At 32.6% G+C, this 22,664-nt stretch overlaps 1 protein-coding gene across 1 annotated transcript; it reads right to left on the bottom strand.

Moving 5' to 3' along the window:
- Positions 1-11,050: 11,050 nt before the first annotated feature.
- Positions 11,051-15,235, bottom strand: LOC145009045 (uncharacterized). The gene is made up of 13 exons (XM_078967707.1): positions 15,105-15,235; positions 14,239-14,309; positions 14,096-14,164; positions 13,498-13,626; positions 13,325-13,411; positions 12,971-13,024; positions 12,798-12,888; positions 12,557-12,627; positions 12,413-12,482; positions 11,967-12,019; positions 11,785-11,878; positions 11,557-11,651; positions 11,051-11,322 (listed from the first exon to the last, which is right to left on the bottom strand). Exons 1-13 carry the CDS (start codon positions 15,178-15,180, stop codon positions 11,233-11,235), a joined length of 1,050 nt encoding a protein of 349 aa, XP_078823833.1. The 5' UTR covers positions 15,181-15,235; the 3' UTR covers positions 11,051-11,232.
- Between the last annotated feature and the right edge of the window lie 7,429 nt (positions 15,236-22,664).

The raw sequence follows: 22,664 nt of genomic DNA, 5'->3' as shown, positions 1-22,664 counted from the left end.
GCAATTTCTATCAGAATTTAAAGAAGTCTATTTTCTTAATGTTGCAAACATAGCAGAGTGCATAAAAAAACCTAGAGCAATTATTAGATATATTCATGGAATTTGGGAGGCTTGGCACTTTAAGGGAATACAAGTGTTAAAGGGGTAGTCGATTGACTTATTGACTTATTTCTTCTGTATTTTACATTCCATTACGATATAGTCTACTCCAATTTCCACGTTTTTTTCCAGATACATGATGATTAGTAAAATGACAAAATGAGTTACATGAAGATAGCTTGTATGGCTTTTATACCATTCAAGTTGCACATGTGATTTATGTTTGTAAATATGGAATGCCTGAATATTAATCTTTTTGTAAATATTTCGATGAAGGTATGGATGTCACATAAAGTTTTTTCTACATGCAACCTTCTAGTTTAATCAACTTTTTGTAACTTAAATAGAAAAACTTATAATATTATATACATATTAATTAGAATTATGAAGAAAAAAAATATTTTGAAACCAAGTGGCAGCCTAGTCGAATAAAGTTTGAATTGAAGAAGAAAAAGATCATATATAAACTCCATGTATTAAAACACTAGACGTCACTCGAAAACACCAAACACTACCGGAAAACACCAAATGTTAGACACCACCGGAAACCACCAAGAGGCGACACGAAATTACAAGACACCACCGATCTGAAAACACCATGGCTCCATTTTAAGTTTATTTAATCATTTATATTCATTAATAATAGATTAATCATAAAAAGCTAAAAACAAGAAGATAAATACAAAGGACAATATGGTCTTTTCATCTCTACGAGAGATGAAAAACGCAATAAAACCAAACCCTAGGGTCCGTCTGAGTGCAAATAATAACATAGGGACCAATCATGAATTTTTTGTAAACCATAAGGACCATTTCAGTAATATGTTCTTTAGGATATCCTTTGCGTAATTACAAAAAAACGTTTCTTTCATTTAGGACATGCATTATGTAAATTATGCAAAATGATTGTTTCATTGACGATATTCATCGAGTTAACTACCTAAATCGTTTGTGAACATCAATTACAAGTGGCAAAGGCACCACATATCATTTAGGTTATGCGGTATGGTTTGAACGTCAATTACGTTTTGCTTACTTGATGTCCCTTAACATATGTTATAATATGTGAAAATTGTTTTGCTTTCATGTGATGTTAAGCCATTTTACCCTCTCAACATTTTCCAACGTCGGCTAACAAAAAGAAACAATCAACTTTTCTTTATTCTTTTTTCCTTTTTAAGTGGTGTGATCAAAAGAAACAATCAACTTTTCTTTATTCTTTTTTCCTTTTTAAGTGGTGTGATCGTGTGGTGTATATTTCCTAGCAAAAATTGAGTCATGCGTAGAATAACATGACAAAAGATCACTCCTATAAGTTATATGAAATATATTCCTATTAGTTATTAGTTAAATGAGATATATTTGTAAATTTTTTTATTGGACAAATTAACCATTCCTTTCTAATTTTTTGTTAGGGTTTTGCTAACCTTTTTAATTTGAAAACTTTATCTCTTCTAAAAAATTAAATTAAATAGAAATTTCAACTGAATCCTCAAACGATGCATATGGAAGGATTGAAGGAAAAAATAAATGAAAAGATATTTGTAAAATGCTTGGAATTAAATTAGACCTTATCTATAAAGTCAATCTTTCTGCATTAAGTTAAAAATAAACACTCATATTGGAATAGCCTTCTTTCCTTGACTTTCTGTGTTAAGTAATTCTTTTTTTATTAAGTCAACAAGAAACATATATATATATATATATATATATATATATATATATATATATATATATATATATATATATGTATATATATATATATATATATATGTATGTATGTATATACATATATATATCAGTGTTGTAAAAATCCCGACTAGGTCCCGTAATCTCCGATTAATCCTTAGGCGCTAGCCAACCGATTAGAGGGCGCCTACCGATTATTCCATGCCTAGAAAACGAGTGGATCGGTAGAAAAGGATGAAATTTTAACACTTGAAGAAGTTCTATCTCAATAAAACCTATTTAAGGAATAATTAGTATTATATTAATCATGTTAATCGATTTTCTTATGATATTAGTGGTAATTACGAACTTTGTTATGATATTAGTCATATTTAATTTTTTTAAATTCAATGAATTAACAATTAATGGTTTCCGATTAATCCCCCGATTAATCCACGACCAACCGATTAATCCCTTAACCCCAGCCTACCGACTAGCAAACGTCTAGCTTTTTTTACAACCTTGATATATATATATATATATATATATATATATATATATATATATATATATATATATATATATATATATATATATATATATATATTATTTTGAATAATTAGACAGTAACTTGCTTAGGACATCTTTAATGGTAGTTTATTCGGTATTTCTAAAAGTTTTTTAAAACTATATATAAATGGAGACAATAGTTTTTTTCTGGGATAACTTTTCAACCATTTAATAAATGTCATTATTTTAATCATTTTATAGTTGTTTTCTATTTTAGAGCTTACATTTAATAATAAATTACGCCATACTAATATTTAAATATTTACATTTTAGTTACCATTTCATATATGTCATTATTAAACATCAAAAAATCATATTTATCCAAATTAATGTCTAAATATCATATTTATCCTTCATAAATTTTTTAAATATCATATATGCCCTTCTTTAACATGAAAATGTCATATATGTCCTTCATGAGCTTATTTTTGTGTTTTGGTGGTATTCTTGAAGAAGAAGAAGAAGGTGGTAGGAAGACTTTGGAGCTTGACAACAACTTGGATATAGGATTCTCTCCTTGCTAACAACCCTCGGGAGGTAAAAGCTCCAAGCTTGATCATTTATCTTATAGATCTAGCCAATTATTCATTTAGGGCATTTTTGGTCCAAACTATGATGATTCTTAAGCACAGCATGCTCTTAATCAAATAACTCGTCCTTTTAGACCCAATGATGGTCTTGAGTTATAAAAATGTTGTCTTGATGCTTAGTTCTTCCCAACGCATGCTCTAAAAGGTCTTAAGGTGTTAAGAAGTTGGGATTTTATTTATTATGCACTAATGGGCATGCAAAGTCATAAAGTTTGAAACTTTATGACTCTTAGTGGTATTTTGGCAATGGATCTGAAATTTGGACGTGAAAGCTTAATGCATTAAGCGCTTATTAATGAAAAAGGAGTTTGTGCATAGGTCGTGCGTAACCTAGAGTATGCCACACATATGGGGTCAACCATCCGACTGCAGTCAAAGCTTGAGTATGCTCAGCATAGGAGTTGAGTATGCCCCATGTACTCAGCTGAGTGGACCGAGTTGACTCGTTGACCTTGATATTTTACCAGAGTTTTTACCAAGTTGACCTGAGGGTATTTTAGGTATTTTGAGATGATTAATTGAGATTACGTCCTTGGTTTTGGTTAGGTGATCCTTGAGCCGATTCTAGGGACTGAGATTTATTCAGCTTGCATTCAGACTGAGAGTTGAATTTTCCTCACTGTACCCATGGGTCGTAGGCACCAATGTACGCCCATTAGATTATTTATGTTGGTCAGGATAATCATATGATAGTTTGTATCTATTCAGTAGATTTGTATGATTATCTTTATTTGTTAGCTCACTGTTTATGTTTACTTGTTGGATATGTCGACATGTTGTGTTGGGTTGAGGCGGTTCTATTTTGCACTATAGGCTAAGACATCTTGGGACCACCAAATAGGTTGTAGGCCCTGTGAGGCGGCCCATTCAGGTCGGCGGCCTGTGGAGAGGTCGGGATAGGTTGTAGGCCTTGTGAAGCGGTCCAGTCATGTCGAAGGCTCGTAGATAGGTTCAGATAGGTTGTAGGCCCTGCAAGGCGGTCCAGTTAGGTTGCTTGCTCATATTTGTATGCTTGTTTGTTATGTGGTGTGTTGTTACTTTGGGGGAACTCACTAAGCTTTTGGTTAGAGTTTTAATTTATCGTTTCAGGTACTTCTGAGGACCGTGGGAAGGCAAATGCGTGATCGTACACAACTTCCTATTTTATGTCACCGGGTCTTAGGAAAACTCTGATTTGAAATAATTTTTTTGTAAGAATGACTTTCTTGTAAACAATATTGATTCATGGTTGGTTATGAAAATTTTAAATTTTTTGTGATATTTGGAGTCTTACAAGCTGGTATCGGAGTCTTGGTTTTAGAGAATTGGATGAACATTTATGTGAATCCAGACTCAAGCTAGGGAGCTACAAAAGTTTTAAACTGATTTTTCAAAATTGTTTTTAAAAGTAAATAAGGAAGGATGTGATGTGTACAATCATCCGAAGAAAGAAAGTATTAATGGGTTATGAGCATTACAGTATTCATGGTGCACATGGAACCCTGATTGCTTTGGATCTAGGTTTTTCTCAAGTTATACATGCATAATAATTTTCCAAAGCAAAACCCTAATCTAGCATACATATTTTCAGGTTCAATGAATAAATAAGAGTTGGAAGAATACATTTCTTGTTGATTGCTTGATCTTGACCTACAAGAGCTTAGTGCCTCAATTCTTGAACCTCTAATGGCGTAAAAAACACCACTACCAATGAGGAAGAAGGAGAAAGCTTGTGGAGCTTCACAATTTTCGGCCAAATGGTTCTCTAAGAATGCATAACCGAAAACTGTAACCTAAGGGTTACTTATATAGCTGAGATGCTAAGGCTTTCTAGCTGGAAACCCTAATTTCCCTTGCTTAGGCCCTAAGCAACATATGGACCCCCATATAGCAAGCCTTGGAAGAAACCTCTATGGGCTCCCCATAGATTTTCGTCCATCCTATACCAATAAGATCCATTATACCAAACTACAACTATTACTGATTTACATAAGAAATCCTCGCTCTTTTAATCATTTTCTTTTGATCACTAAAGTATTTCCAAATTAATTTCTAATCAATACTAATTAAATAATATTATTTCTCAATTAATATATTATTCTTATAATATATTAATAAATTATTAATTAACCTCCAAAACTTATCCTATCATATTACTATGGTGAAGACAACGCAAAAGGACCATGCTACAATCGGGTCAAGTACATAACAATTATAGTTATGGGCTTAGACACCTAATCCAACAAGTATACCCCAAGTTACCCACACTATTATTGATATTATGTTTATGTTAAAACAACATACTAGTGGTAGGCTAGGGATCTTCAGGTATTGTTAGAAATTGGGGTATAGTAAGGCTTGGAATTCTTAAAATTGTGTAAAACACTTTTAGATTAAAGCATTTGGGTATTACTCCCAATATTCTTTAATCGGATAACACCCAGAGAGACAAGAATTTAGAATGCTTTGATGATGATTTCGTCTATACCAGAAAATGAGACCAAAAACCGAATTTATGATCTTTGTCAGAAAACTATCATATGACAGTTTCAAACTGTCATAAACTGTAAAAACTGACATAAAACGGAAGTTTGGATAAGGGTCAAACAATGGTCAATTCTCTGAAAATACGATTTTCTGATGCATTTTTTATATAGCAACATACCCTATATAAAAATTTTCCGCGCTGACCTGGTAGGGGATCTGCCCCTTGGACACCGCCAGGGGTTGCCGCCCCTTAGACCCCGCTCTCAGGGGCGCTGCCCCCGGACCCCGTTCGTTTAGGGGCTTCGCCCCTAAATGACAGTGTACTTTGAAAACTTGATCAACCTTAAACAAGTGTGTACTCCACACCTTCCTTACTTGTTTAATATTTATCAAGATCACCTTTGGTCAACAAAAGTGATCCCATTACACTTAAATAATATTGATGACAACAAATCACCAACAAACCTCCCTAATTTAAGTGTAATCTTGATTAATTTAAAATGAAACATAACACCAACAAACTGATGCATAAATGAAATATCGTGACGATTGAATTTCACCCTTGTATATTACACAATCCAAATATTCGAATATCAGGGTGTCAGTAAGGATTGAACCCTTTTCTATCCATAGTGAATACATGAAGATAATACACACAACAGTTTACATTCTCATAAGTTCTAACTTGACACTATATTTTACTAGCTTGTGTCCCATCCTTCAATAAGCATATCAAAGCCAAGTCCTAACTTCTTGAAGTAGCTAAACATCATGCTTATATAGGTAGTCCTTTTATTCTTGCACCTGCAAATGCAATTTTTCAAAAGAACTATTAACAATATAAGTTCAACCTCTTTTACTTGCAGTACTGAACACATACCTTGGGATGATGATAATAATGTGTTCCAATATTCAAATATCAGGCTTTCCACATTGAATTCAATATCTAATATCACATTAGATGGGAATTGGGTATCTCAATATAAAAGATTTTAAGTGGACTTTAAACCCATCCCTATAGCCGCCTTGTGCACAAGATCTCTTACTAACCCTTTGGTTAGATAGATGATCGGCTAAATTCAACTTAGTTCTTACAAACTCCACAGATACCACACCAGTCATGACGAGCTCACGAATCATGCTATGTCTAACACCTAAATGTCTAGACTTTCCATTGTATACTTGACTATAAGCCTTAGCCAAGGTTACCGCACTATCACATCTAATAAAAATGGTAGATATCAGTTTGGGCCGTAATGGAATTTCATAAATCAAATTCCTTAGCCACTTAGCTTCTTTACCAGCAGCAGACAAAGCAACAAATTCAGACTCCATGGTTAATACAAGTATGTTTCTTAGACACCCAAGAAATGGCACCTCCTCCAAGAAGAAACACCCAACCACTAGTAGAGGAGTGATCCTCTAAGTTGTTAATCCAGTTGGCATCTGAATAACATTCTAAAACAGAAGGATATCCACTATAAGTTAAACCATAATTCATGGTCCCTTTTAAGTATTTGAATACTCTACTCACGACTTGCCAATGATGTGAACTAGGATTACTAGTATATCTACTAAGCCTTCCTATAGCATATGCTATATCTGGCCTAGTACTAATCATGGCATACATTAGACAACCAATAGCCCTTGAGTATTCTAGTTGAGACACTAGAGATCCTTTATTAGGTAGAAGCTTAAGAATAGGATCTATAGGAGTGCCAACCGGAGAACAATTCTCAAAGTTAAACTTTTTCAATATCTTCTCAATATAATGAGATTGATAAATTGAAATCCTATTGTTTCCTTTTCTAATTCTTATACCAAGAATTACTTCAGCCTCCCCCGTGTCTTTAATATCAAAACTAGATGATAAGAATTTCTTGGTTTTATCAACTTCTTCTAAATTGGTACCAAAAATCAACATATCATCTACGTATAAGCAAATCATGATTCCTTTACCAGAAGTATCAAATTTACTATATACACACTTGTCAGCTTGGTTTAATGCCAAACCATTAAACAACACAACATCATCAAACTTTTGATGCCATTGTTTTGGTGCTTGTATCAAACCATATAATGATTTCTTCAACTTGCACACTTTGTGTTCATTTCCAGGCATCACAAACCCTTCAGGTTGTTTCATGTATATTTCCTCATCCAAGTCATCATTCAAGAATGCAGTTTTCACATCCATTTTGTGAATGACAATATTATGTATAGCTGCAAGAGCTAATAATAATCTAATATAGAAATTTTGGCAACAGGAGCATAAGTATCTAAGAAATCAATGCCTTCCTTTTGTCTAATGCCTTGGATAACCAATCTGGCTTTATACTTATCTATTGTGCCATCCACCTTCATTTTTCTTTTGAGGATCCATTTACATCCTAATGCCTTGCAACCAGGAGGTAAATCAGCCAATACCCAAGTATTATTATGCATGATAGAATCAATCTCATCATGAACTGCCTCTTTCCAGAAATGTACATCCCTAGAAGCCATAGCATTACTGAAAGTCTTTGGATCCTCTTCAATATTAAAACAATATTGATGTTGAGAAACAGTCGCATTCCTTGTTCCTTCAACTAAATATAAGTGAAAATCAGATCCAAAAGACTTAGCTTTTCTAGCTCTGGTGTTTTTCCTAGGTTCGAGTACAAAACTTGCACCACCAGAAACATCTTCAGCTTGAGTAGTACTTTTGTTGGAAAATTGATGAATCATGTCCCTTGGTCTAGGTATAGATGTAAATGTTTCTTCATCAAAAATAGCATCTCTTGACTCTATCACTGTGTTTACATATACAGAGTCATTAGATTCTAAAACATACAATCTATATGCTTTGGAATGCTCAGGATATCCAATAAACATACAATCTATACCTCTCTCGCCCAACATATTCCTTTTAGGTGCAGTGAGCCTTACAACTGCTCTACAACCCCAAACTTTGAGATAACTCAAATCTGGTACCTTTTTACACCAAAGTTCATAAGGAGTATTCTTACTCCTTTTATTTGGAGTTCTATTCAAGATGTAACATGCAGTTAACATTGCCTCACCCCAAAACCCTTCACTTAAACCAAAATACGACAACATGGAATTAACCATTTCTTTCAAAGTCCTATTCTTCCTTTTAGATACACCATTTTGTTGTGGTGTATATGGAGTTGTGGTTTGATGTATTATTCCAGTTGATTCAAAATAAAGTGGATCATAATACTCACCACCTCTATCAGTACGCAATACTTTTATTAATTCATTTTTATGAAGCTCAACTTGTTGTTTATAAAATGCTTCAGAAATCACAGAAATGTAATTCTGAATATAGTTAAAATTCTACAGAAAAAAGAATTTTGACCTTGTCGCTTTTCTGGATCCTTGGATCCACTTGGTCCTGCATCATCCTTGTTCACTTTACGCAAATGACAATCTTTCTTGAAGTGACCCGGTTTGTTACAATTCCAACACATCACTTTAGCCTTTTTTTTGGAATACTTGTCATCCTTTCCTTTAAACTTCCTTTTTCCATTAGACTTCTTTTGATTCGTTGATCCTTCTCCATCCACCATGTTCACAGAAGAGAAACCAACTTGGTTCTTGCCTTTGGGATTGTTATCAAGTTCTTGAGTCCTTAAGGACTCTTCAATCCGTAAATGGCTTCCAAGTTGAGTCAAAGTCAAATCCTCTTCGTTATGTTTCAGATTGATTTTAAAATTCTTCCAGGAAGGGGGCAGTTTGTCATTGATCACAGCCACAACAATGGCTTCATCCATTTTTAGATTGTGTTGAGCAAACTGTCCCAGGATCCTTACCATTTCATGGTATTGTTCCATAATAGGCCTGGAGTCAATCATCTTGTAACCCATAAAGTTACTGACAAGAAACTTCTTGCTAGAAGCATCTTCAGCCATATACTTGGATTCAAGAGAATCCCATAGTTCTTTTGCAGATTCGAAATTTTGATAGATATCAAAAAGAGAGTCAGACATACCATTGAGAATATGACCACGACATATGTAATCATCATTTTCCCACTTTGATCTTCTTAGTGTTGCCTCCAAAGGTTCATCTTCAACAGATTCTGGTAAGACTAGCGTGGGTATACTCAGAACATACACCACCTTCAGAGTGGTAAGGAGAAACTTCATCTTCTTCTGCCATCTTTGAAAATCTTGCCCTTCAAACTTGTTCAATTTTTCAAATTTACTAGTCATTTCCTTCATAGAATCACCACTTGTCATGATCACAGAAATGCTTTAATCTTTGTTAGAAATTGGGGTATAGTAAGGCTTGGAATTCTGAGAATTGTGTAAAACACTTTCAGATTAAAGCATTTGGGAGGTACTCCCAATATTCTTAAATCGGATAAGACTCAGAGAGACAAGAATTTAGAATGCTTTGATGATGATTTCGTCTGTACCAGAAAATGAGACCAAAAACCGAATTTAGGATCTTTGTCTAAAACTGTCATATGACAGTTTCAAACTGTCATAAACTGTAAAAACTGACATAAAACGGAAGTTTGGATAAGGGTCAAACGATGGTCAAATATCTGAAAATACGATTTTCTGATGCATTTTTTATATAGCAACATACCTTTATAAAAAATTTCTGCACTGACCTGGCAGGGGCTCTGCCCCTTGGACCGTGCCAGGGGTTGCCGCCCCTTGGGCCCCACTCCCAGAGGCGCTGCCCCCCCCCCCCCCCCCCCCCCGGTATTTATCAAACTTAAACGAGTGTGTACTACACACCTTCCTTACTTGTATAATATTTATCAAGATCACCTTTGGTCAACAAAATTAATCCCATTACACTTCAATAATATTGATGACAACAAATCACCAACAGGTATTGCATGATAGAATTGCCTGATAATTGATTCTTGAAAGCTTAGGATTCTTTCTAGTATGGAATTGACATCGTCATTGTAGTTGCTTAGTGTATGGATCATAGTTGTACATAAATAAGACTCTATAGCATGAGAATGTTTGGTTTAGCTTTATTTCTTGTTCTTGTTTGATGAAGGGCTTAGTGTAGAATTAGGTATCCGACTGTCTACAGAATCTAGCGTTATGTATGATTAGCACACACGAGTGATGCAGGGGTGTTGGAAGTTTCATGGGTGGGTTATGTGTAAGCATCCGACCAGTTGAGGAATTTCTGTCCTTTCTCTAGGGAGTGAGAACAGGATGTATGCGTATTCTATTGTGTGCTGATAGGGTCATTGTGATGATCTTTTGAGATAAATACGGGTATGTGTGGAAGTATGGTTACTAACTCATATACTTTGGAGCAGAGGGCTACTATTTCATGGGAGTAGTTATCTGAGATGTTCCGCACGAGATATGTTCCATCGATTGAGAAGGAGAGACTAGCCCATGAGTATTTAGATTTGAGGAAGGGGACGGAGTCAGTCACTGAGATCACCATGATGTTTAGAAACAGAGCTCTGTTTTGTCCTAAGTTTTCTGCTTTTGAGCAAGCTCAGATGATAAATCACACTTATAAGGATATAACTTCTAAATGACAAATCACAAAGTATAGTTTTTAGAATGTTTGCCACTTCCGAATAACCAACAACTATGTCTTTCAAATTTACAACACAAATCTTGAGACACATACTTAAATTATCCTCACCTTTATAATAAAAAAAATACATAATCCAATATGGAATAAGTTTTATTTATTGGAAGGTTTTTTCATGTGTTTAATACAAATAACAATGCCAAAGCTTTATTTATGTGATATACACATGCTGTTTAGATATAGAACAATTTTCAGCAGAGCTTAAAAACAGGGCCTAAAGGTATCATACATACACATGCATGAGAAATTTCTACGGTTTGAGAAACTTGTCAAACCAATCACTCGCTTCTTTAAGCATTGATAACGTCACTTCATGTCCAATTCCCGGTTCGACTATCACCTAAATTCCATTCGTAATAAAACACATAATTACATCATATACAACACAATATTACATCATATAACATTATTCTTTACTGTTGTTTACCAATATAGACAATCTACTCCATTTTTTACCTATAATATCAACATACTAATATTCTTTGTTAGTAAAGTACGTTGTTATTCCGTGCAATTTGCCCATTTAGAAAAATCAAGAAACATTGGTCAAGACCAAAAAGTCAAAAGTCAATACCTTGAAATGAGTCAAAGAATGGGCGTCGAAAGCCTTTTGTGTTGTTGATATGGTAGCATCAAGACCTTCTAGTGGGCAACGGGGATCGACTTCACCTGATAGTTTTATCCTTATTATTATTTCATCAGAATATATATATATATATATATATATATATATATATATATATATATATATATATATATATATATATTCGATCAAGAAGAATGGGTAGATTGGTCATTTCACCGTTTATAATCAACAAAGGGCGTACTGCAATGACTGGTACTGTATGATCTGAGTCAAACTCAGATGCCAAACCAGGAGCTATTCTGTTCCAAACCTGGTCATAAAAGTAGCACAACATCGAAAGTGAGACACTAATTCGATGCGCGTCTGCAACACATTTTATCAATCTTTATGAAACTTACCTTTTCTACAACCTCTTTGTCAATGGTATCCTTCCCTAAATCAATCCTTGCTTCTGAGGAAAAAGAATATAAAACTAACATCACAAAATCATGCAAAAAATAATTACAGTTTAGAAATAGTGAATGTGCTAACTATAGCTGTAAGATTCTAAAAACCATAATTATATATATATATATATATATATATATATATATATATATATATATATATATATATATATATATATATATATATATATGAAGATAATTTTAAACAATTTTTTTAATATATTTGATGAAATAAATGAGGGAAATTTTGAAAAATTTACAACTCAAAGTCATTTTTTCTGCATTAAGTAAAAAAACACCCTATATAACTTAACTTACATGTTTTATTAAAAACATAAGTGATAACATATTAAAAATATAGATTTTATATTTCTTTTGTAAAGTAGTGTCTTAGTTACCTTCAAACACAGACTTAATACTGTGCACACGAGCATGCCATTGATCATTATCTAAGGCCCACCGAAAGCTCTACACATTCATATGAAGTGATTAGGTCAGATTAAGTGTTTAATTAAGCTCATTAGGTCTAAAAGAAACAATACCTGAACAGAAATTATGGGGACAACCACTGAATAACGTGTATCAGCAAAAGCAGCAAACCATGCATGCATTCCTACATCACAAATTCACACATGAATAATTGAGTTGTGGAATTAAAGGCATGATAACTCATAATTAATATATATATATATATATATACATATATATATATATATATACACACACACACCAACACACTTCTTTTTGATAGATGTTGTGTTTAATAAAATATTAAAATTCAACCTCCAAGTGACATCCCAAGGATTCCTATCTTGGAATTGTCTATGTCTTCTCTTGCGGTTAGATAATCTGCCAACATTAAAAGGTCCCACACCTAAAACATAACAAATGTTAAACATTTGGGCATTAAAAGGTTATAATGTCATTTGAAAAATTCAAGAGTTAAGAAGTATAACCGTGTCATATATAAATGGCATTGTATCACCTTTTTTCCATGATGAAACCAGAGCCTGGATGCAGAATACATAAACAGAATATATAAAATTGAATATATATTTATGGTTTGAGATCATGAAAGATAATTAGTATATTCTCAATTGTACTCATCAAAAACTACTCAACTACACATAGCATGGAAAAATTGGTGTCCATATGAATCACATTGCTATAATTGGATAGATTTTTTTCAAAGTAGGATTCTATAATAAACAAATATATGAAAGTATGTTGCTTTTTATTATTTTCTTGCATTTATCCCTATTATTTTTGGCATAAAGAAAATAAAAATAAATACAGGTTTCAATGCTCACATCTTCATAGGCGGTGGGGGTTTTGGCACGTTCTCCATGGTAACGAGAATCAATGGCAACTGCAATATATCCACGTGAAGCATAATCCTGAATTCAAAGGAAGAAATCATGAGATCAAAGTCGTTTGTTAAATGAAAAAATGACCAATCTACCCTTGTAATTTTATATTATACCTCAAGTAAAGGGCGTACCCACTCTTTGCATGTATGTGAGCTATGTAGAAAAACAACAGCTGGTCTTTTCGAATGTGTGCTTTCTTTCTTGCTCAAAATCAGCACAGGCAGTTGCCCTTGCTCTCCTTCCTAATTTGAATAAAATAATTAGTTTCATCATGTAAACATCAGGAATAAACGAATCACATGTTATTTTCTTCATAAAGGTGCTCATAGGAAATCTTTAAACAAAGAGAAGTACATACATACATATATATATATATATATATATATATATATATATATATATATATATATATATATATATGTTTCTTGTTGAATTGGTATAAAAAGAACGACTTAACAGAGAAAGTCAAGGAAAGAAGGCTCATCCAATATGAGTTTTATTTTTAACTTAATGCAGAAAGATTGACTTTATCGAAAAGGTCTAATTTAATTCCTAGCATTTACAAATTTCTTTTCGTTTATTTTTTCCTTCAATTCTTCCATACTATCATAGTTCCATGTATGTAATTATTTTCAGATCAGATATCTTTAAAATGTCATATTAACTTTATCCGATTAGCATTCAATGAGAAAAAAAGGGGGTGAAAGTTACCTCAGTGATTAGGTAGAAGTTTTCTTCGTTGAAGTTATGGATGGGTGCTTTTGGGACGGATTTCATTGCCTGATAGTGTTCAATTAAGATAACTTCTAACAATGATTAACAGAAAAGTAAAGTATATGCCAAGTAATGTCCACCTCATAGTCACAAGGTGTTCCCTGATATAAGGGTTCCACCACGCATTTTGCAGATAGTGTCTGAAGTGGAACTGGAAAATAAAACTATATTAGAAATATATTATGAATCCACATTTTGACAAATAAAGAGATGAAGTCATATTTCAATGAAATTATTGATAAACAAGAGTGATAACAGTAGTTATTGAAAAGTTAAACTTAATTCCTCTCCTAACAAGACAATGAGAGATAACGAACAAAGTTTGGTGTTGTTTCTTTGTTACCTAATGGGGTCATGACTTAATCTGGTAAGATAGTTATGTTTTATCTTTTTTTTTTTTTTTAGTTGATGCAAGAGAAAAGCTTGATTGAAAAGGTTACGGAAATGAGGCTTTTCCAGTTAAGCCCTATCTTTTTACAAATATACACAACTCAATTTTTCCTTCTCAATTATTTTCTCTAGAGAACAATTTATGGAAAACAAAGAAACAGGGTGTTACAATAGAAACTACATGTATTCAGACAAGTTTTGCACTTTGACTTTGGACAATCCAATGAGTTATTTTATAATGAAAGCAACTAACCTTATACTACTGTTACAAGATTGAGGAAGTTGTCGATATTTATAAACAAATCTAGATACATAAAACACACACAATTATCTGTGATCTCCATAGCCACTATCTTAATTAGCTCAAAAGAAATCTACTGCTACTAGCAGTCTAGCAGCAATATCTGTCCCAGAACTACTCCTTTTTCTATATTGCTTAATTATTTTAGGCAAAGAACTCACAGGGTTGTATAAGAGTAGAGGAGAGTATGATATGAGCCCAAGTATTCGCAACAAATAAACATAAAAATTGACCAAATCTATGAAAGCAACTTGCCTACAGGAGAACGGCGACTACGGAGAACTTCAAGGAATTGTGAACGGAGGTTGGCTTCTGATTCGATAGGATCCATCTTCTCGAAATTTCGACGAGGCAACTGTGACGTGAATACGTTAAGATGATATGGGGTGCTTATATTTATAGGTGATACTTTGATAGAGTGCGAATGGAGAGAACAATTTACTGAAATGCTCCTTGTCGTTTGCTAAAATTTCACATTTGGTTCCTATGTTTTCTTTTGCACTTGGAAGGTCCCTAGGTTTTAGTTTTATTGTGTTTTTCATCCCTCATAGCGCTAAAAAAAAAGACTATATTGTCCTTTATATTTATATTTTCATTTTTATATTATTAGTTTATTATTAAAGAAATTTGAAATTGGACCACCCAAAACCCTACACCCTCATGCCCTTCTCTCTCATTTCAGTTCATCTGTGATGGTAACTACCATACTCTTCCGGAAAACACCAAACACTACCTTGCCGGAAAACACCAAACACTACCGGAAAAAACCCAAGAGGTGTTTTTGGAAAGGTAAGAGACAACGATGGTAGCAGTGCTGATTGTTAATTATTGGTCTGATGAAGCTTCCGGTGGGAGGGTTTCGAAAGTGGTGGTGGATTAAAATGAGAGAGAAGTACATGAGAAGTGTGCGGTGTAGGGTTTTGAATGGTTTCCGTTTTAAGTTTATTTAATCTTTTATATTCATTAATAATAAATAGATAATAAAAAAATTAGAAAAGATAAAGTCAAAGGACAATCTGGTATTTTCATCTCTGCGAGGGGATGAAAAACAAAATAAAACAAAAACCCATGGACGGTTCGACTGCAAACGAAAACATAGGGACCGAAAAAGAAAATTTTGCAAACCACAGGGACCGTTCTCAGTAATTTTTAATTTAGGATACGCATCGAATAATCTACGAAAACTGTTTGTGTTTATTTAGGATATGCCTTATGAAAATTACGAAAATCGTTTATTTCATTTAGGATATAGATTGAGTAAGTTATGATAATCGTTTGTTTCATTTAGGATATGCATCAAGTAAAGGGTAAATAACACGGATGGTCCCTATAGTTTAGGGTAATCTGCGTGTTTTGTCCCTAACAAAATTTTTTAACTCGGACGATCCCTATTTTATATTTTTGTTGCATGCTTGGTCCTTATCTTATGTTAAAAAATGGATTTACCCCTACTGATTTCTTTTATATTTTTTAAATTTTCGATTAAATAAAAATTATTAATTAAATGTTAAAAAAGGTGTCAATTAAGTATTAAAATTTGATGGATCCCACCACCTCATTCCTACTCTACCCACCTCAACCTCCACCCTCCACCCTCTTCTTCTCTAGTAAATAACCCACAAATTTGGTTTCTCTAGCGAACCATCCATAACTCTATTTCATTTTTATCCTCCTTCACCGACCAAAACGACGCCATCCCGCTTGCCCACCTCCTTGGTGTTTCTGGAAAGATCCATAACCAAGCTTATAACTACTGTCAACTTTATGAAAAAAAACACAAAACTAAAACCAATATTTGATGAAGCTGAAATCTCAAAAAAAAAGAAAATAAGATGAAATAGAAATCATAAAATAACACACAGATTCTAAATTACAACCCAATTGGTGAACTTAATGTTCTAGATTGCACACCTTAAGCCATCATATCCAAAAAAAATCCGAAAAAAAATATTTTCAACATTTATTTCGTTAATAGATGAGAGACAAGAAAAAAAAGGGGAGTGGAGAGAAGCTGAACCAGATGACGGTGACCTCCTTGGATCTGACTTTCATATCTAATTCTCATTTCTTTCTCATGATGCAACAACGCTCAAACCACCGAACCCTAGCCGCCTCTAGTCTCTTTCTTATCTCATTTTCTTTTTCTTTCTCATGATGCACGCTAACGGTAAAGGGATTTAGGATCCGATGAAGGTGGACGAGGACTGAAGCAATGACGGTGGTGGGTGGACTTTCATTAGCCGACGGTAATGAGCCGAGGGATCTTTTCAGCGTCACAACCACCAGAAACCACGATGCATGGTTTTGATTTCACAATGGTGGCTTTAGGAATGATCGACAGTTTGGGGTTTAAGGGCATTTGATGATCCGGTAATGGTGGATTCCGTCGGTAATGCTTCGCCTGTCACATCTGAGCAAGAAATAGAGAGGCAGTAGAAAGGAAAGGAAGGAAGGAGATGCAGCTCAATGTTAAAGATGAACGAGGGATAAAGGATGGGATGCAAGTCACAGTGGCGAAGGAGGAGGTAGCATGGATGCAGCCGACAATGAAGAAGGTTGAAAGACGTAAGACCATCCCCATTGGTAAGCAGCTCAATATGGGCCACCCAAAAAATTAAAAAAAGTAAATTAAAAAGAATAGAAATTGAGTGAGCAGATTGCCCCCACAACCTAGCTCACCATAGTTCACCATCTTTCTCTCTTCTTTTTCTTTTTTATATCTCATTTATTTGATAAAAAAAATTGACATGATATTACTTTTAGAATTAAATAAAATATAATATAAAATATAAAATAAAATTCTCTACAAAATGAGTATAATGTTGATATATTTTTTGTTAATTTTTTACAAATAAAATAGAGGATTGGGTTGGGTTGCTAATGTGAATAAAAGTTCATGGTCAGTTACGTTGTGTATGTGGAAGATAGATAAAATATTTTTTTAATAAATATTTGGGTTGGGTTGGTTGCTAATGAAGGTAGTCAGTCTAAAGGGAGTAGGTTTTGGTGGTGGGCCCACATGGATTTTTTTATTAAATAATTTTCTAAACAAAAATTAAATAAAAAATAATTTTAAAAATAAAATTATAAGGGTAAAGTGGTCAATTTAAGTTAATAAAGATCAAATATACGCAAGAAAATAAAGTTTTAGAGACAGTAAGAGTTAAAAAAAAGTTTTTAGGGACCAATCACACAAATCACCTTAAATCACACGCACCATTCGCTTGGTGTCTGTTTAATCGCTAGGCGGCCTTGAACCGATTACGATTAGGGTGCTTGGCGGAAATTAGTCAAAATCGGGTTCGGCGGTCATTGGCACTACTTAGCGGTAATAGGTGGGAAATATTTAAAAAATTCAAAAATTTTAATTTTCAAAAATTACTTTAAAATATTAAAATTTCATATTTTAAATTTTTCAAATTTTAAAATATTATTCTAAAATATTCAAATTTTCAAATTTTAAAAATTTTAAATTTTTAAATACTTATTTTTTTAGTATATATTAATTTTTTAAATAATTTTATTAATAATTTAGGGTCCCCAATTAATCTCCTCCGACTAATCCCCACCTACTTCAATTAATCCTTACAGGTCGACCCTCAACTATCGTCGAACGATTTTCATAACTTTGCATTTAGGATATGCAGCGAGTAAATTATGAAAACCGATTGTGTCATTTAGGATACTTGTTATGTCGATTACAAAAATGGCTTGTTTCATTTAGGATATCCATTATGTAAATTACAAAAATCGTTTGTTTCGTTGAGGATATGCATTATGTACATTAAGAAAATTGTTTGTTTCATTTAGCATATGCATAGAGTAAATTACAAAAACCATTTGTTTCATTTAGGATATAGATTATGTACATTACAAAATCGTTTGATTCATTTAGGATATGCATTATGTAAATTAAGAAAATTGTTGTTTCATTTAGGATATGCATCGAGTAAAATTACAAAAATCGTTTGTTTCATTTAAGATATGCATCGAGTAAATTACAAAAAAAAATTTGTTTCATTTAGGATATGCATTATGTAAATTATGAAAATCATTTATTTCATTCAGGATATGTGTCGATTAAATTACAAAAATTGTTTGTTTCATTTAGAATATTTTGTTTTTGCATGTTTTTCTTTTCAATCTTTCTTTTTTGAAATTGTATTAAAGTTCATATTTTTACTTTTTTTGTATAGAAATTGAAATTGTAACTGAACCTGCATTTGATGATATTTCACCTTGAGATCCCGATTTCACAAGGGATGGAGGTGGGGCAATATATGTCAAATTGGGTTGATGTTATCTTAATGTAAGCGCTTCACCTTTTTCAGCCCTAATTTCATGCATTAATGTTTGTGCTTATGCAAGTCACTCCTATAAAAAAAAAAAAAAAAACAACATAGGTTTTATCTTTTCAACATCCATATACTAGTATGATTTTGCTTTACTCATAAACCATATGCATTTGGCACCCACGCTTTATGTTTATATTGTTTGTAAATATACATAATCACATGAAATCTTTTCTTCTTTGTCCTCTTAATTTGAACGCAATTTCTATCAGAATTTAAAGAAGTCTATTTTCTTAATGTTGCAAACTTAGCAGAGTGCATAAAAAAACCTAGAGCAATTATTAGATATATTCATGGAATTTGGGAGGCTCGGCACTTTAAGGGAATACAACTGTAAAAGGGGTAGTCGATTGACTTATTGACTTATTTCTTCTGTATTTTACATTCCATTACGATATAGTCTACTTCAATTTCCATGTTTTTTTCCAGATACATGATGATTAGTAAAATGACAAAATGAGTTACATGAAGATAGCTTGTATGGCTTTTATACCCTTCAAGTTGCACATGTGATTTATGGTTGTAAATATGGAATGCCTGAATATCAATCTTTTTGTAAATATTTCGATGAAGGTATGGATGTCACATAAAGTTTTTTCTACATGCAACCTTCTAGTTTAATCAACTTTTTGTAACTTAAATAGAAAAACTTATAATATTATATACATATTAATTAGAATTATGAAGAAAAAAAATATTTTGAAACCAAGTGGCAGCCTAGTCGAATAAAGTTTGAATTGAAGAAGAAAAAAAATCATATTTAAACTCCATGTATTAAAACACTAGACGTCACTCGAAAACACCAAACACTACCGGAAAACACCAAATGTTAGACACCACCGGAAACCACCAAGAGGCGACACGAAATTACAAGACACCACCGATCTGAAAACACCATGGCTCCATTTTAAGTTTATTTAATCATTTATATTCATTAATAATAGATTAATCATAAAAAGCTAAAAACAAGAAGATAAATACAAAGGACAATATGGTCTTTTCATCTCTACAAGAGATGAAAAACACAATAAAACCAAACCCTAGGGTCCGTCTGAGTGCAAATAATAACATAGGGACCAATCATGAATTTTTTGTAAACCATAAGGATCATTTCAGTAATATGTTCTTTAGGATATCCGTTGCGTAATTACAAAAAAACGTTTCTTTCATTTAGGACATGCATTATGTAAATTACGCAAAATGATTGTTTCATTTACGATATTCATCGAGTTAACTACCTAAATCGTTTGTGAACATCAATTACAAGTGGCAAAGGCACCAAATATCATTTAGGTTATGCGGTATGGTTTGAACGTCAATTACGTTTTGCTTACTTGACGTCCCTTAACATATGTTATAATATGTGAAAATTGTTTTGCTTTCATGTGATGTTAAGCCATTTTACCCTCTCAACATTTTCCAACGTCGGCTAAGAAAAAGAAACAATCAACTTTTCTTTATTCTTTTTTCCTTTTTAAGTGGTGTGATCGTGTGGTGTATATTTCCTAGCAAAAATTGAGTCATGCGTAGAATAACATGACAAAAGATCACTCCTATAAGTTATATGAAATATATTCATATTAGTTATTAGTTAAATGAGATATATTTGTAAATTTTTTTATTGGACAAATTAACCATTCCTTTCTAATTTTTTGTTAGGGTTTTGCTAACCTTTTTAATTTGAAAACTTTATCTCTTCTAAAAAATTAAATTAAATTGAAATTTCAACTGAATCCTCAAACGATGCATATGGAAGGATTGAAGGAAAAAATAAATGAAAAGATATTTGTAAAATGCTAGGAATTAAATTAGACCTTATCTATAAAGTCAATCTTTCTGCATTAAGTTAAAAATAAACACTCATATTGGAATAGCCTTCTTTCCTTGACTTTCTCTGTTAAGTAGTTCTTTTTTTATTAAGTCAACAAGAAACATATATATATATATATATATATATATATATATACATACATACATACATATATATATATATATATATATATATATATATATATATATATATATATATATATATATATATATATATATATATATATATCAGTGTTGTAAAAATCCCGACTAGGTCCCGTAATCTCCGATTAATCCTTAGGCGCTAGCCAACCGATTAGAGGGCGCCTACCGATTATTCCATGCCTAGAAAACGAGTGGATCGGTAGAAAAAGATGAAATTTTAACACTTGAAGAAGTTCTATCTCAATAAAACCTATTTAAGGAATGATTAGTATTATATTAATCATGTTAATCGATTTTCTTATGATATTAGTGGTAATTACGAACTTTGTTATGATATTAGTCATATTTAAGTTTTTTAAATTCAACGAATTAACAATTAATGGTTTCCGATTAATCCCCCGATTAATCCACGACCAACCGATTAATCCCTTAACCCCAGCCTACCGACTAGCAAACGTCTAGCATTTTTTACAACCTTGATATATATATATATATATATATATATATATATATATATATATATATATATATATATATATATATATATATATATAATAATTAGACAGTAACTTGCTTAGGACATCTTTAATGGTAGTTTATTCGGTATTTCTAAAAGTTTTTTAAAACTATATATAAATGGAGACAATAGTTTTTTTCTGGGATAACTTTTCAACCATTTAATAAATGTCATTATTTTAATCATTTTATAGTTGTTTTCTATTTTAGAGCTTACATTTAATAATAAATTACGCCATACTAATATTTAAATATTTACATTTTAGTTACCATTTCATATATGTCATTATTAAACATCAAAAAATCATATTTATCCAAATTAATGTCTAAATATCATATTTATCCTTCATAAATTTTTTAAATATCATATATGCCCTTCTTTAACATGAAAATGTCATATATGTCCTTCATGAGCTTATTTTTGTGTTTTGGTGGTATTCTTGAAGAAGAAGAAGAAGAAGAAGAAGAAGAAGAAGAAGAAGGTGGTAGGAAGACTTTGGAGCTTGAAAGCAACTTGGATATAGGATTCTCTCCTTGCTAGCAACCCTCGGGAGGTAAAAGCTCCAAGCTTGATCATTTATCTTATAGATCTAGCCAATTTTTCATTTAGGGCATTTTTGGTCCAAACTATGATGATTCTTAAGCACGGCATGCTCTTAATCAAATAACTCGTCCTTTCAGACCCAATGAGGGGTCTTGAGTTATAAAAATGTTGTCTTGATGCTTAGTTCTTCCCAACGCATGCTCTAAAAGGTCTTAAGGTGTTAAGAAGTTGGGATTTTATTTATTATGCACTAATGGGCATGCAAAGTCATAAAGTTTGAAACTTTATGACTCTTAGTGGTATTTTGGCAATGGATCTGAAATTTGGACGTGAAAGCTTAATGCATTAAGCTCTTATTAATGAAAAAGGATTTTGTGCATAGGTCGTGCGTAACCTAGAGTATGCCATACATATGGGGTCAACCGTCCG

Source organism: Lactuca saligna, chromosome 8, assembly GCF_052625555.1.
Source record: "Lactuca saligna cultivar CGN05327 chromosome 8, ASM5262555v1, whole genome shotgun sequence".
NCBI lineage: Eukaryota > Viridiplantae > Streptophyta > Magnoliopsida > Asterales > Asteraceae > Lactuca > Lactuca saligna.
This window is presented reverse-complemented; position numbering and strand designations above follow the sequence as displayed.